Raw genomic sequence first — 15,727 nt, forward strand, 5'->3', positions numbered from 1 at the left:
CTGCCAATGCATGCTTGTTCCAACCAAGCACCCAAGCTAACAGGCTAAAGTTGGCTAGCTTGTTAGCTAGCTACTTCCAAACACAAATGAGAGAACACCTCACTCTGACCATTTTACTCGCCCTAACAGAACTGGTTAGGCTGTTTACATGTTGTCTAGAGCGTTCGTAACTAACTATGACCTTTTTTGCCTACATTTACTGACACCGGTCATATTCAGCATTCATAAATTCATCAGTTATTCTGCCCTCTGGCACACTCAGATGAGAGTGCTCTGAAATCGGGGTGGATAGCCAGAGTGAATTTGCGAATGCAAGAGATATGCTAACTGGATAACAGTCGTTGAAGTTCAGCATAGCTAAGCAAAGCGATTCACATTTTTGTTGCTAGCTAACCAAATGACACCTGTATCTCTAGCTATGTAGCCACCGAAAAACGATTTGAGGGGGAAAAGTCAGTCACCCACCCACTCTTCCAATGAAATAACATCCTCCCAGCAGCTAGCTAGCTAGCTATCTAGCTAACGTTAGGCTCTGTGATTTTAGCTTGCTACCTAAATAGATACGCTAGCCTATTAGCCACGTTATGACTGACTTGTGACCATTGTCCTTGCTAGTTTGATTGTACTGACATTCCCAGCCTTAGTTACATTTGTCAGTTTTTGTCCAAAATATTGAGTAATTGAAACTTATACAGTGCATCCTGAATGGAGGCAGCAAACAATGTTTTTTAAAACCTATTTTTAAAACCTCTTATAAAGTTGGTTTTGTAGCATAAAGTGGTATTTTATATTTTTGACTGATATTATGATTGTCTGTTTGTTTCATATCTGCAAAGTAGTTCAAACACTGTCAGTTCCACTTTAAATTACACAGCACATAATACAGTATGTGTATCAATAGTGTCCATGAAGCATCATTAGTCACTTAGCAATGGATATGAAAGAGATGTGTCAAGTGCTTCCATGGCGACAAATTAGGTCACATCGCACCTTTTAACCAATTAAGTTCAGATTGGGATATGATCATCAGAAACATATTTGACAGAAGCTACAATGACCCAACTCCCTCTATGTATGGCTCTATTTGGCAGCTGTCATGCCAATCATGTTATTGTGAGAGGTTTTGAAGGTGATAGAGGTCTTATAAACTCTAAGGCAGAATAATAGATGTTGAATGCATTTGACACATCTCATGTGTGACAACGGATATTTTTGATTAATGTGTATGGACAGTAAGTTTTGCACAACCATTGTGAGGTACACTCTTAGAAAAAAAGGTCCTATCTAGAATCTAAAAGGGTTCTTCGGCTGTCCCCATAGAAGAACCCTCTGAAGAACCCTTTTTTCCAAGAGTGTAGTGTCCAACTGTTGAGAAAGTGTTGTGCCTTGAAGTGTGATCAAAACGTTATTATAGTTCATCCTAGGGGATTTTGTCATATGACGATGTGTAGAATGTGCGTGGAAGGCTCTCCATTGTCTTCACATACTAGTAAAAGTCATCAGTGCAGATATGCTTGTCCTCATGACCTTTCAGACATTCTGTTCTCAAAGCTGAACTAATTATATAATACCTACTGCATAAAATAAAAACTAATTTTCTTTGAAGTTTTGCACCCACTTTGCTACTGTATTAATGAATCACATTGGTTTTTCTGAACATCATGATCTCATAACTACCACTACTCAATTAAATCATAAGGTTATAAAGCCATTATAAACTATTGCCCAACCCCCGCCCCCTTATAATGTAAAATAGATTGACAAACAAGGATTTACTTACAAGATAAAAGACAATTTTCTATCATTTTAGAATAGATAGATCACACATTTCATTCTTACAAAACCTCCCTTGCATTGGCTAGGATTGAAGGTCCAGCCGGAATTGGCACAGGACAGTGAGCAAATAGCAATTAATGCTGAGTGTTGTTTGGGTTTTCTCCATTTCTTTTTAACAGTGTTGCTCATTGGAGTGTGAAAACTAGGCTGAGAGGAAGAGGTAGTTTGAGCAGAAATAAGGCAAAAGGTCTTCCCAATACAAGGCACAAGGAAAAGGAGCAAGAATTAAAAGGAAATGTGCTGCTGTACTTGAAATAACCACTGTGTTTTTAGTACTGTTTGTGAAGATTTAAGAGTTGGCTAATCAACAGGTATTGGTTTCAGTTGCTGGGAGGCTATTGAAATAAACAGAGATTGAACTGGACTTGTGTAACTAAAATGCCTGAGGCGTTGGTGGAACAATCATGATGTGTCCATGGTCTGAGGTACTTTACCTAAATTGCTTCCCATAAAGACTTCATTATGATCAGGAAATACAGATAGCACAGCATGTCGGTAAAGATTGATTTGAATGATAACTGTACTGTCACCTCCCAAATTATTGGCACCCTTGATAAAGATTAGCTAAAAAGACTATCAAATAAATAATACAAATACCCAGCTATATTGTATGCTCAACAAATGTGAAAATTATATTATTTTATACTAATACAATTACTCAGAGAAATTGAAAATAAAATAAAACAACTAGACCCCAGATTTATAATGCATACTCCAGGGTTCTTCATACTCCAGGGTTCTTCATACTCCAGGGTTCTTCATACTCCAGGGTTCTTCATACTCCAGGGTTCTTCATACTCCAGGGTTCTTCATCCTCCAGGGTTCTTCATACTCCAGGCTCTGTCGCAGCCGGCCGCGACCGGGAGACTCATGGGCGGCGCACAATTGGCCCAGCGTCGTCCAGGGTAGGGGAGGGAATGGCCGGCAGGGATGTAGCTCAGTTGATAGAGCATGGTGTTTGCAACGCCAGGGTTGTGGGTTCGATTCCCACGGGGGGCCAGTATAAAAAAATAAATAATATGTATTCACTAACTGTAAGTCGCTCTGGATAAGAGCGTCTGCTAAATGACTAAAATGTAAAATGTAAATGTACTCCAGGGTTCTTCATACTCCAGGGTTCTTCATCCTCCAGGGTTCTTCATCCTCCAGGGTTCTTCATCCTCCAATTTGAGCATCCATGCTTGCAAACACAAACCAGACACACAAAGTTCATGCACATGGTTGCACGCCGTGGGATATGCAATTAGCTTGTTGTTTTACCTTTCCTAAACCATTTAAACCAGCGGAATGGAGCAATATAGCCATTCTGAAAATATATCAAAATGTGTGATGATTACTCAAGGCATCTGTGAAGTAAATGGGCTAGAGCAGCAAAGTTAACCCTTCAAAATATAAAACAAACTGCTGTTGAATTGAGTATGGCATTGTATAACTCAGGCTAGAAACAATCAGGCTAGAGTAAACAATGTGTGTGATTTTACAACGAAAATGTTCTTATACAAAAAAAGAATAGTAGATTTAGATAGTCAGAAGGTGCTCTTTGGTAAAAGGGGTAAATTGGTCATCAAAAGAAAAGAGGACCAAGGCCCTCTTCATATAATTAATTAAAATGCCTTTATTTGTATTTGTTTTTAAAACTCTGTGTAATGATTCCTGAAGTCATGCAGTGCAGATGTTCCATTGTTACTAACAGCGGCCCATGTATTCCCTTTTGAGTGTCCTTTTGATGGAGGTGTTGGGTCACTTGGTTGAAATTAGAATCTTATTTTCTTCCAGGCTGACCGGTATGAATCTACCTTCCCCCGTCATCAGCAGCAAGAACTGGCTACGGCTGCATTTCACATCCGACAGCAACCATCGGCGGAAAGGATTTAGTGCCCAGTACCAAGGTAAGGGGTCAGTGTCAGAGGGCTGGGAGAGATCCCCTCCCATTGCAGGCAGTCGTCAGTGCACTTGGCAGTGAGTTCTTTTACCACATCACTTGGCATGCTCTGCCAGAGCTCAGCTAAACATGACATCTTGGCCTGGCCTGGATTCTGCCAGCACACGGTTCGCAGGTATATGCATAGCTAATTCTCTGGTTTCTTTTGACGAAGTTCAACAAGGCTTGAGGTCCTCCAGGCTTAGTCACTAAGTGTAGCCCAAGATACTTCTGACTAAAAGAGAGTTCGGAAACTAAACCCATTCTGCACATTATATTCCTATTATTTTGCATTGTGTGTATTTTCCGGTAAAATTACAAAACTCCTTTTATTAATACCTGGCGAGGCGATGAAGTCATATTGGAGAGAGGATATCTCACACTGAACCTATTTCAGCTTTCTCAGGGTTTAATTAGCTTCCCTGCATGACATAATTACCAGATTAGATTGTATCCAAATCCAAATTGGCTCCGGCAGACACAAATGCAGGCTACGCATCCAGTGCACTGCCTGCTGGGAACTGAGCCCAATGGTGCTAGGTGACTGTGTGTCCACCACTATTCAAGCTGGCCCTCCGTTGCCCTGCACAACAAAGGACTCCTGTGCCTTGGATGTACTGATCCATAAAGACTAAATAGCACAGCCTCAATAAGGCTGGTTGACGTTTATTGGGATGAATCTTGTCCTGGAGGCAGAGCTGAGCAATTTCCACTAGATGGGCCAGCTGCAAAGTCAAAAATGGCTATATATCATAAAAAATCATGAAAACAAACATTTGCTTTTTTGGTCTTCATTTAAGGTTAGGGTTAGGTATAAGGTTATCAGTGCGGTTAAGTTTAGGGTCAGGTTTAAAATCTGATTTTATAACTTTGTGGCTGTGCCAGCTAGTGACGACCCTGCAGAGCTGCCTTCAGTACATGAGTCTTCCCAATAAATGCCAAACGGCCCCAATAAGAGCACAGAAGCCTGGGCACATTGGCACCATCCTGGCCCTTTGCATTCACCTGGAGGACAGCTTGACATCTCTGCTTGTGAACCCCAGCTTCAAAGGATTTTGGGGAGGCAGGGAGGGACAGAGAGAGAGAGGGGGAAGCTGCTTGCATATCAAGGAATCTCACAGAAGTGTTTGCACGTTGTGACACAGATTTTCTTTCAGCCTTTGCTCTTAGGGTGTTTTGCTAATTAATATAATACTAATATATAATATATGCTAATTACATAAATGGATTATAATATGCAGTATATTCTCTCTCCAACAGTGAAAAAGGCCATTGAACTGAAGTCCAGAGGGGTGAAAATGCTTCCAAGCAAAGACACAAACCACAAAAATGCTGTTTGTAAGTACTGTCTTATGCTCATGAGGTGCAGTTTTTACCCACATTACGGTTGTAATCATAAAACCAAGTATATCTTAAATAGTGTTGTCTTTCCCCAGGCAGTCCAAAACAGTCCAGAAATGTACAGTTACGATAAGCATTTTAAATTACGATAAGTATTTTAGGATGTGGTATTTAGTATTTTATTCGGATCCCCATTAGCTGTAGCTGAAGCAGCAGCTACAGAGTCAAACGAAGTAGGTTTTCTTACAAAGTTAAGTCAAACTGAGTGATTTTCATCCTCCGGATCTCCACATTGGACAAGCCCACTTTGTGTAATAATTCATGCCATCTGTATGGGTCCATTGATAGTTATATGATCAATGTAAATACAGTACCAGTCAAAGGTTTGGACACAGCTACTCATTCAAGGGTTTTTCTTTATTTTTACTATTTTTTACATTGTAGAATAATAGTAAAGACATCAAAACTATGAAATAACACATATGGAATCATGTAGTAACCAAAAAAGTGTTTTATATTTGAGATTCTTCAAATAGCTACCCTTTACCTTGATGACAGCTTTGCACAATCTTGGCATTCTCTCAACCAGCTTCACCTGGAATGCTTTTCCAACCGTCTTGAAGGAGTTCCCACATATGCTGAGCACTTGTTGGCTGCTTTTCCTTTACTCTGCCGTCCGACTCATCCCAAACCATCTCAATTGGGTTGAGGTCAGTGGATTGTGGAGGCCAGGTCATCTGATGCTGCACTCTATCACTTTCCTTCTTGGTCAAATAGCCCTTACACAGCCTGGAGGTGTGTTGGGTCATTGTCCTGTTGAAAAACAAATGATAGTCCCACTAAGTCCAAACCAGATGGGATGGCGTATCGCTGCAGAATGCTGTGGTACTCATGCTGGTTAATTCTAAATATATCACTGATAGTGTCACCAGCAAAGCAACCCCACACCATAACACCTCCTCCTCCATGCTTTACGGTGGGAAATACGCATGCGGAGATCGTCCATTCACCCACACCGCGTCTCATCAAGACACAGTGATTGGAACCAAAAATCTCAAATTTGGACCATTGCTTGTGTTTCTTGGCCCAAGCAGGTCTATTCTTCTTATCGGTGTCCTTTGGTAGTGGTTTCTTTGCAGCAATTCGACCATGAAGGCCTGATTCACACAGTCCCCTCTGAACAGTTGATGTTGAGATGTGTATGTTACTTGAACTCCGTGGATCATTTATTTGGGCTGCAATTTCTGAGGCTGGTAACTCTAATGAACTTCTCCTCTGCAGAGGTAGCTCTGGGTCTTCCATTCCTGTGGCGGTCCTCATGAGAGCCAGTTTCATCAAAGCGCTTGATGGTTTTTGCGACTGCACTTGAAGAAACTCTAAAAGTTCTTGAAATTTTCCGGCTTGACTGACCTTCAAGTCTTAAAGTAATGATGGACTGTCGTTTCTCTTTGCTTATTTGAGCTGTTCTTGCCATAATATGGACTTGGTCTTTTACTAAATAGGGCTATCTTCTGTATACCCCCCCCCACCTTGTCACAACACAACTGATTGGCTCAAATGCATTAAGATGGAAATAAATTCTACAAATTAACTTTTAAGAAGGCACACCTGTTAATTGAAATGCATTTGAGGTGACTACCTCATGAAGCAGGTTGAGAGAATGCCAAGACTGTGCAAAGCTGTCATTAAGGCAAAGGGTGGCTATTTGAAGAATCTCAAACTGGTAGTGTATGTGCATAATTCTATTGCACGATTGCTATTCATTACCCATGGGGTATACTACACATGGTTATATTTAAATGCCCCCTAACAGATTTTATCTGCCAGATTTATCATATACTAAATCCACTAAATCTACCCAGTCTGACGTATGCATGGTGTTCAGGTGGTTCCAGCTGTGTTGTGGCCCTGTGTAGCTCAATTGGTGGAGCATGGCGCTTGCAACGCCATGGTTGTGGGTTCGATTCCCACGGGGGGCCAGTATGAAAAAAAAAAAATGTATGCTCTCACTAACTGTAAAGTCGCTCTGGATAAGAGCTTCTGCTAAATTACTAAATTGTAAAATGTATGGATAAAGATGTAGGATCTTCATTTGAGCCAGTTTGCTACAGCAGGAAAATAATCCTGCAGCAACAGGAAATGTGAGTTATTATTATATTATTAATTAATGGACATTTTTGTAGGGGATTTTTCACAAGGGAAAATCACATCTGAAATTTAAAAGTGGGTGATCAAATTACAATCCTACATCTGTATGTATGTGCACATACAATATCTTTGACCTGACAAATAACCACCTTTGATCGAAACGCTGTAACAAGAAATACAGTTAATTTTTTTCATTCACACTGGCTGATGGCCCAAAATGCATTTAGAACCCAGCTAGTATCCAGGGAAGAAATGTCTCTATACAATTAAGGTCATAGTATTTTTTTAAATAAATAGTTTTTTAAGTGGTAATATGTTTGATTATAAGTTAGACATGAGTAGCTATCACACATAATTCTGTGCATAATTGATTATGATGATTTTCACACATCCAAATGTACACACATACCATAATCCAACTTGCAGTGTTTGCTTAGCGTTTAATGTTTGCACAATTTCCATAATGTGTTTTCCAAGAAGATGCCCTTGATGCAATCTATAATGGTATGGGGAAAACAACCCCTCTTTAACACCACATTAAATTGTATTAATAATTTGTTCCATGCTATGCTTCATAAAGCATGTTCTATTGCACTTAGTGTTACTAAATGGCTGACTTTGCAAAAGTGAGGCACCATTCCTAATCTGGAATTAGCATTTTAGGTACATTATATGGTGATATTAGATCCTGGATGGATAAACAAATAGCAATTATAAAAACACTATTGTGTGACGCTGGTGTAACCTTGTCAACTGAGCAACATAATGCAATGTATGAAAAAAGTCCTCTTTATATACTTGAATAGCATCAATAGGCTCAGGTAATTATTAAGTTTGTAACTCTTAACTGCCATTAAAGCTTTCTAAATTCTGCAAAGGCAGAATTGATGTGGTCATTCATACACAGGAATATGCATATTATCACCATCGCCAGACACTTTTAGATGAGGGATTAAGCTCAGGTCCTGACTCACTGCGGTCATTAAAGATCCCATGGTGCTCATTTAAGGAGCAGAGGTGTAAAATCATGCACTCTGGCCAAACCCCGGATGTATAGCCAGCCTACTCGTAATGTCCTCCAAGACATCTAATTACTGCAGCTACATTTCAGTTGGACAGAATTATTCTCATCTTCATTGAAATGGCAGATTTTTTGTCAATTTTGCTGATGGCAGGAAAGATGTCTGACATCGATCACCAAGGTCGCTTCACATGTTTCACTGGATTAAAATTCCAACCACCTACACAGTGTGGAGCCTGTGTTTGCCATCAAAGGGGTTTCCCCATTGGACCAAGAATGAATTGATACTGATCCAAACTGGCTGCCCACCTCTGTCAATTGGTTGCTAGCTGTTTTAAACTAGACTAGATCCAATGTTTAGGATAACAAGATAATATAGAAGAGAAATAAAAATAAATGCTTCCACAGTTTATTGCAGCATTTCGACCAGAAGGTCTTTGTCAGGTTGAAGTTGAAGTCCTGACGAAGACCCTCTGGTCAAAACCTTGCAATTAACTGCGGGAGAATACAATAGTGTGTGTGGGCATTCATTACCCTTTCTTTTGATGGTCTGCACATCCTGATCAAAAGAAGCACCTCTACCTGCACACGTTTAGCAGATTGATTGCATGTGGGATGAAAGAGTTCTTTGTTCTATTGTGATTAACATTGGGTAGTATAAACCTTCAGGCCTGAAGGAAGAAGTTTGGTATTCAAGCTACATTGGTCACTATCTTTACCTATAACATGCTAGATACTGTAGTAGATATTGTAGATACTGTAGAATATACTGTAGAATATACTGTAGTAGATACTGTAGTAGATACTGTAGTAGACACTGTAGATACTATAGAAGATACTGTACATACTGTAGTAGATACTGTAGTAAATACTGTAGATAATGTAGTATATACTGTAGTAGATACTGTAGTAGAAACTGTAGATACTGTAGAAGATACTGTAGAATATACTGTAGTAGACAATGTAGATACTGTAGTAGATACAATAGATACTGTAGAAACTGTAGTAGACACTGTAGATACTATATAATATACTGTAGATACTGTAGTACATACTGTAGTACATACATGTAGATACTGTATACTGTAGTAGATACTGTAGATACTGTAGTAGATACTGTAGAAGATACTGTCAATTATGTATAAGATACTGTAGATAATGTAGTAGATACTGTAGTATATACTGTAAAACATACTTAAGATACTGTAGTATCTACTGTAGAAGATACTGTAGATACTGTAGTAGATACTGTAGAATATACTGTAGTATATATTGTAGTAGATACTGTAGTAGATACAGTAGAAACTGTAGATACTGTAGTAGATACTGTAGAATATACTGTAGTATATATTGTAGTAGATACTGTAGTAGATACAGTAGAAACTGTAGATACTGTAGTAGATACTGTAGTAGATACTCTAGATACTGTAGGATATACTGTAGTAGATACTGTAGATACTGTTGTAGACACTATAGATACTGTAGTATATACTGTAGATACTGTAGAATATACTGTAGAAGATACTGTAGATACTGTAGATGATACTGTAGATACTGTAGAATATACTGTAACTACTGTAGTAGATCATGTACTAGATGCTGTAGTAGATACTGTAGATACTGTAGAAGATACTGTAGATACTGTAGAATAGACTGTAGATACTGGAGAAGATACTGTAGTAGATCCTGTAGTAGATACAGTAGATACTGTAGAATATACTGTAAATACTGTAGTAGGTCCTGGAGTAGATACTGTAGTAGATATTGAAGTAGATACTGTAGAAGATACTGTAGATACTGTAGATACTGTAGAAGATACTGTAGATACTGTAGAATATACTGTAGTAGATACTGTAGATACTGTAGAAGACACTGTTGTAGATACTGTAGAAGGTACTGTAGATAATATAGTAGATACTGTAGTAGATACTGTAGAAGATACTTAAGATACTGTAGTAGATACTTTAGTAGATACTGTAGAATATACTGTAGATACTTTAGAATATACTGTAGATACTGTAGTACATACTGTAGATACTATAGTAGAGACTGTATACTATACTGTAGTAGATACTGTAGTAGATACTGTAGTAGATACAGTAAATACTGTAGATACTGTAGAATATACTGTAGTAGATACTGTAGTAGAAACAGGAAATAATGTAGATACTGTAGTATACACTGTAGATACTGTAGAAGACACTGTAGATATTGTAGTAGATACAGTAGAAACTGTAGATACTGTAGTAGATACTGTAGTAGATACTCTAGATACTGTAGTATATACTGTAGTAGATACTGTAGATACTGTTGTAGACACTATAGATACTGTAGATGACATTGTAGATACTGTAGTATATACTATAGATACTGTAGAAGATACTGTAGATACTGTAGTAGATACTGTAGATACTGTAGAAGATGCTGTGGATACTGTAGAATATAATGTAGATACTGTAGTAGATCCTGTAGTAGATACAGTAGATACTGTAGTAGACACTGTAGATACTGTAGTATATACTGTAGATAATGTAGTAGACACTGTAGATACTGTAGTAGATACTGTATAAACTGTAGAAGATAATGTATATACTGTAGATACTGTAGAATATACTGTCAATATTGTAGTAGATCCTGGAGTAGAGACTGTAGTAGATATTGTAGTAGATACTGTAGAAGATACTGTAGATAATGTGGAAGATACTGTAGATACTGTAGAATATACTGTCATAGATACTGTAGAATATACTGTAGATACTATAGTAGATACTGTAGATACTGTAGAATATACTGTCATAGATACTGTAGAAGATACTGTAGATGCTGTAGAAGATACTTTAAATACTGTAGAAGATACTGTATATACTGTAGTAGATACTGTAGAAGATACTGTAGAAGATACTGTAGAAGATACTGTAGAAGATACTGTAGATACTGTAGAAAATACTGTAGATACTGTAGTAGATACTTTAGTAGGTGAATCTTTCTGAGAGCTGTCTGTTGTATCATGATGACCTTACTGAATACCATCACAAGCATATTCAGTCTGTTCCAAGTATTGGGGTTTACTTCAAATTCCCAAACTAGGCAGCCATGGAAAAGGTTAAAACAGATGAACAAATCTATAAAATATAGTCACTGTAGTTATATTTATAATGAAATAATTCTCAGAAAATAAAATGATTTTACAAATTGGTATCTGTATGTGCAGCAAAGTTCAGTTTGTTATCGGTGACAGTACCCACATTTTTATCTTAAAGAAGTCAATCCGGGGATCTTGAATGATAGTAGTCCAGCGGCCGTTGGTGGAGTGGAAAGTTTACCTTTCGCAGCAGAAGTGAGCTATGTGGTCCTCATTATTGATTATAACAGTAGTCTAGAGAAGTCGAAGTGGGGAGGCTGTGAGAGGAGTGGATGCTTTGTTGTAGTTCTCCCTGCTATAAATTATCTGCTAAAAAACACGCTGACCAACAAAATATCTTTATTAACTTGAGAAATAAAACTAGTATGAAAGTAAAGTCATGACCCTTTGAATTTTCAAACCATAGTCCTAACACAGAAAAGTGGAGTAAGATTATCATTGGGCAGAACAGGAAACAGAAATGGTGGTGCAAAAACCACATCAGTAAGCTGGACAAAAGCTTTGATTGCATGGTGTAACTTTTTTAACTAATATCAGGATTCACAGGAGGTGACATATGAAGACAACATCAAACAGAAAGACATGACAGTTGATCAAAAGGGATAGCAATGGCTGTCCATAGCGCTCTCTCCATCAACACATTCTCTGACCTTGGCTTGAAATGAACATTTTAGCATTATTATTACACTGGGTTTCATGGAATACGGTTAATACATTCTCAAATACACTATACAGATGTAGGATCTTAATTTGACACTCTTATAGTATATTCAAGGTTTAAAAGGGCTTCTAAAGTTTGTAATTTCCACTTTAAAATGTCAGACTTGATTTGCCCTAACAGAAAATGTATCAACCCCAACAAAAAATGACCATAATAATTCACATTTCCTGTTGCTGCAGGATTATTTTCCTGCTGTGGCATACTGGTTCAAATTATAATCCTACATTTGTACGCTTCCTCCAATATACGATTTCTCACATGTAGCATGTTGATCTTTCATAGAAAGTAATGGTCACTTAAACCAATACCACACTGTACATTGAGAGTTCACTCATAAAAATGGTTTACAGTATGAAAGGATTCTGTAGTCTGTGATTACTGTGTAGTACATCAAAAGGAATGGATGGAAAAAGGGGCACTTTTCTTTTTCACAATGCCTTTTGCACCAGCTTTTTGTGACCGAGTTACAGTTATGTGTAAGTTGACCTAATGTGGTTCTGGGGCAGTAAATAAACTGAGGTTATGTGACAGAATGATGCAGAAATGAAGGTGAGAACACAGACACACACTGGCACAGGAATGGTGGAAGAGGATATGTTATGAAGCATGACCTTTTCACGGTTTGTTTTCGTTGTATTGCCACGAGCAGTGAATCATTAAAGCTCCTGTCATCACAAGGTGGAAATACATATTTCATATCTGAATGCAACCCATACAAATGTTATGATGAAACATTTACTTGTACAGGCTGTTTTAGTTCTATAGCTGTTGACCCACCTGTTCAGATATTTCTCTTTAAGCAAAGCTTATTAACAAGTTCAATATAAAAATGGATTATTCTTTTGATAAATGCACCTATCCAACTGTTGTTCTGTAAATTGTATGACCATTTTCTTACCTTCTTACGTAAATATGCTATTGTGCATATGCTAACATACACGGAGTGTACAAAACGTGAAGAACACCTTCCTAATATTGAGTTGCACCCCATTTTGCCCTCAAAAAAGCCTCAGTTCGTTGAGGGCATGGGCTCTACAAGGTGTCGAAAGCGTTCCACAGGGATGCTGGCCCATGTTGACTCCAATGCTTCCCACAGTGTGTCAAGTTGGCTGGATGTCCTTTGGGTGGTGGACCATTCTTGATACACACAGGAAACTGTTGAGCGTGAAAAACCCAGCAGCGTTGTAGTTCTTCACACTCTCAAACCGGTGCATCTGGCACCTAATACCATACCCCGTTCAAAGGCACTTAAATATTTTGTCTTGCCCATTCACCCTCTGAATGGCACACATACACAATCCATGTCTCAAGTGTCTCAAGGTTTAAAAATCATTCTTTAACATGTCTCTTCCCCTTCATCTACACTGATCGAAGTGGATTTAACAGGTGACATCAATAAGGGATCATAGCTTTCAACTGGTCAGTCTGTCATGTTCCTAATGTTTTGTACACTCAGTGTATGTTAACATTAAGCAATGTGTATTATATTGCAGGATAGAATACACTAAAAGTTGTGTCCAGGGTATTGTCCAGGACAATTAGATGCAAGATTATTTTTTTGTAATGTTTTTATTCAACCTTTATTTAACCAGGAAAAGACCCTTGAGGTTAAGAACCGCTTTTGTGAGGGGGATTAGGTGTAATGATTTGTTTCAGTCTGTGTTGTGGCCATTAGAGACTTTTAACTTCTTCCTTCACATTAATGTTTTTAGTGCAACAGCGCACAATGATCAATGCAATTTCCATTCTGAAAGCCATTATTAAACCAAATTGTCTCACAAAGTTTTCATTGATAATTTTACTGCCAATGATCTAAATATGCAGAAACTTTAAGTGGACTCATCTTTGTATTCATTCATGGCTTCTGAATTAATGGCAGCGATAGAGGAATCATTTTCTTTCATTGAGACTAATGACGCGTGAGCTTGTTAGAACATGAAAGGAGGATTAATTGCTCTAATCCCCTGATTGTGAGAGTGCTGTTTGTCACCATTGTCTCTTGCTTCTGTCCCTGTGTTTCTACTATAATACCTTTCCGATTCTTGTCAGCACTTGTTATGGCGCATCAATATGGGCCTTTGTTAAAAGTCTCAGAGCCTCTGTATAATCCCATAGCAAACTCTTAACCTTTTTTCTAACCATCAGTGTGTATATTTTGTACTGTCAATGAATCAACTAGTCATGAAAACTGTACAATCAAGCTTATCACATTACTTAGATTATTAGATAAAAATAAATAAAACATTTGACTTACACGTACTATACAGTGCACTTGAGTTGCACCACTTTCATGGTATTCCTCTATGATATCTGTCACTAGTAATTGAATAGGTTTGGTACCTCTTTTCTCACCACTCTGTATTCCACCTTTATCCTCTTTCTGTAGTGAGCCAAGGGGGCATGGCAGCAGACATTTGTCCAGATCCTGGGATTCCAGAGAATGGGAAGAGGATGGGCTCAGACTTTCAGTGGGTTCCTTTGCGTCACTCTTATCAGGTTTGGCCTCAGTGAAATGGGAACTGTGTGGAACAGCTTTAATCAAGGCGAGCCCTGCTGTGTGGAATAGGCCTTTTTAAACCCCCACTGCTATGCCATCACCAGTAGTGACTGAAATTACACCCGCACAATAGGTGATAAGACCCTCTTAGAGAAGATGCCTTAATTCAACAAGGGTCATTACTGGTTTGTTAAGGAGGCAGATGTACTTATCACCATAAAACATTTAAAACATTTGAGAAATTGAGGGAACTTGTACACAGACCAAAAAAAGTTACATTTGGTTGTTTGGAACACATCATAGCAATCTACTGGTGTAAAGAGAAAACGTTTTATCCCATGTTGCTTGTTGCAGATTTGACAGAAGGAAGTCTGTCACAGGCATAGAGGAGTTAGTAGTTGATGCCGTGCTCTGTGCGGCATGTCGGTCACTGACGGTAATTTGTTTCTCCAACTCCCACAGGGTCGGAGCCAGTATCCAGTTTTCCTGTGATGACAGCTATGTGCTTCAGGGATCAAAGAGCATCACTTGCCAGAGAGTGACAGAGACGCTGGCCGCCTGGAGTGACCACAGGCCTATCTGTCGCAGTAAGTGTGAACCCAGGCAGGCTCTTTTCCCATCCCAACACTTTCTGTAGGTACAGATATGCTCTCTTAATTTGATCACCCTGTGTGGCAGAGCATTTGGAAATCCAAACTTGTAGTGTATTCAATGTTTAATAAGGCTTCTAAAGTTTGAATTTCCACTTAAACATTTCACATAATAATTCATATTTCCTGTTGCTGCAGGATTATTTTCCTGCTTTGAGAAACCAGTCAAATTAAGATGTACAATGTCACATCTCGTTAAGGGAGATGGGACACACACACCAATGATGAGGAGGGTGTGAGGTGTTTAATGGTGAGGCACGACAGTACAGAGATTAATGCATTTTGAGGATTTAACTGTTACCTACTACCCAGGTCAATTACTTGAATGTTCTCTATTCCTCATATTACCATGGTTTTAGCTGGAATTTACAAAGGCTATTCAAGATTCAAACCCCTTGATTTAAAAGCATTGAATCGTCTTATTTATGTCTTTATTGAGACGTGTAGTTG

The 15,727-nt window shown here is 38.5% G+C and overlaps 1 protein-coding gene across 1 annotated transcript in view; it reads left to right on the forward strand.

Annotated features, from left to right (window-relative positions):
* LOC121548096 (CUB and sushi domain-containing protein 1-like) overlaps positions 1 to 15,727 on the forward strand; it is a 442,651-nt gene that overhangs the window by 244,162 nt on the left and 182,762 nt on the right. Inside the window, exons 6-9 of the mRNA XM_045209890.1 lie at positions 3,613 to 3,725; positions 5,018 to 5,095; positions 14,517 to 14,598; positions 15,090 to 15,214. Coding sequence (XP_045065825.1) covers positions 3,613 to 3,725; positions 5,018 to 5,095; positions 14,517 to 14,598; positions 15,090 to 15,214 — 398 coding nt within the window. The remainder of the gene's footprint in view (positions 1 to 3,612; positions 3,726 to 5,017; positions 5,096 to 14,516; positions 14,599 to 15,089; positions 15,215 to 15,727) is intronic.

Source organism: Coregonus clupeaformis, chromosome 31, assembly GCF_020615455.1.
Source record: "Coregonus clupeaformis isolate EN_2021a chromosome 31, ASM2061545v1, whole genome shotgun sequence".
Classification (NCBI taxonomy): Eukaryota; Metazoa; Chordata; class Actinopteri; order Salmoniformes; family Salmonidae; genus Coregonus; species Coregonus clupeaformis.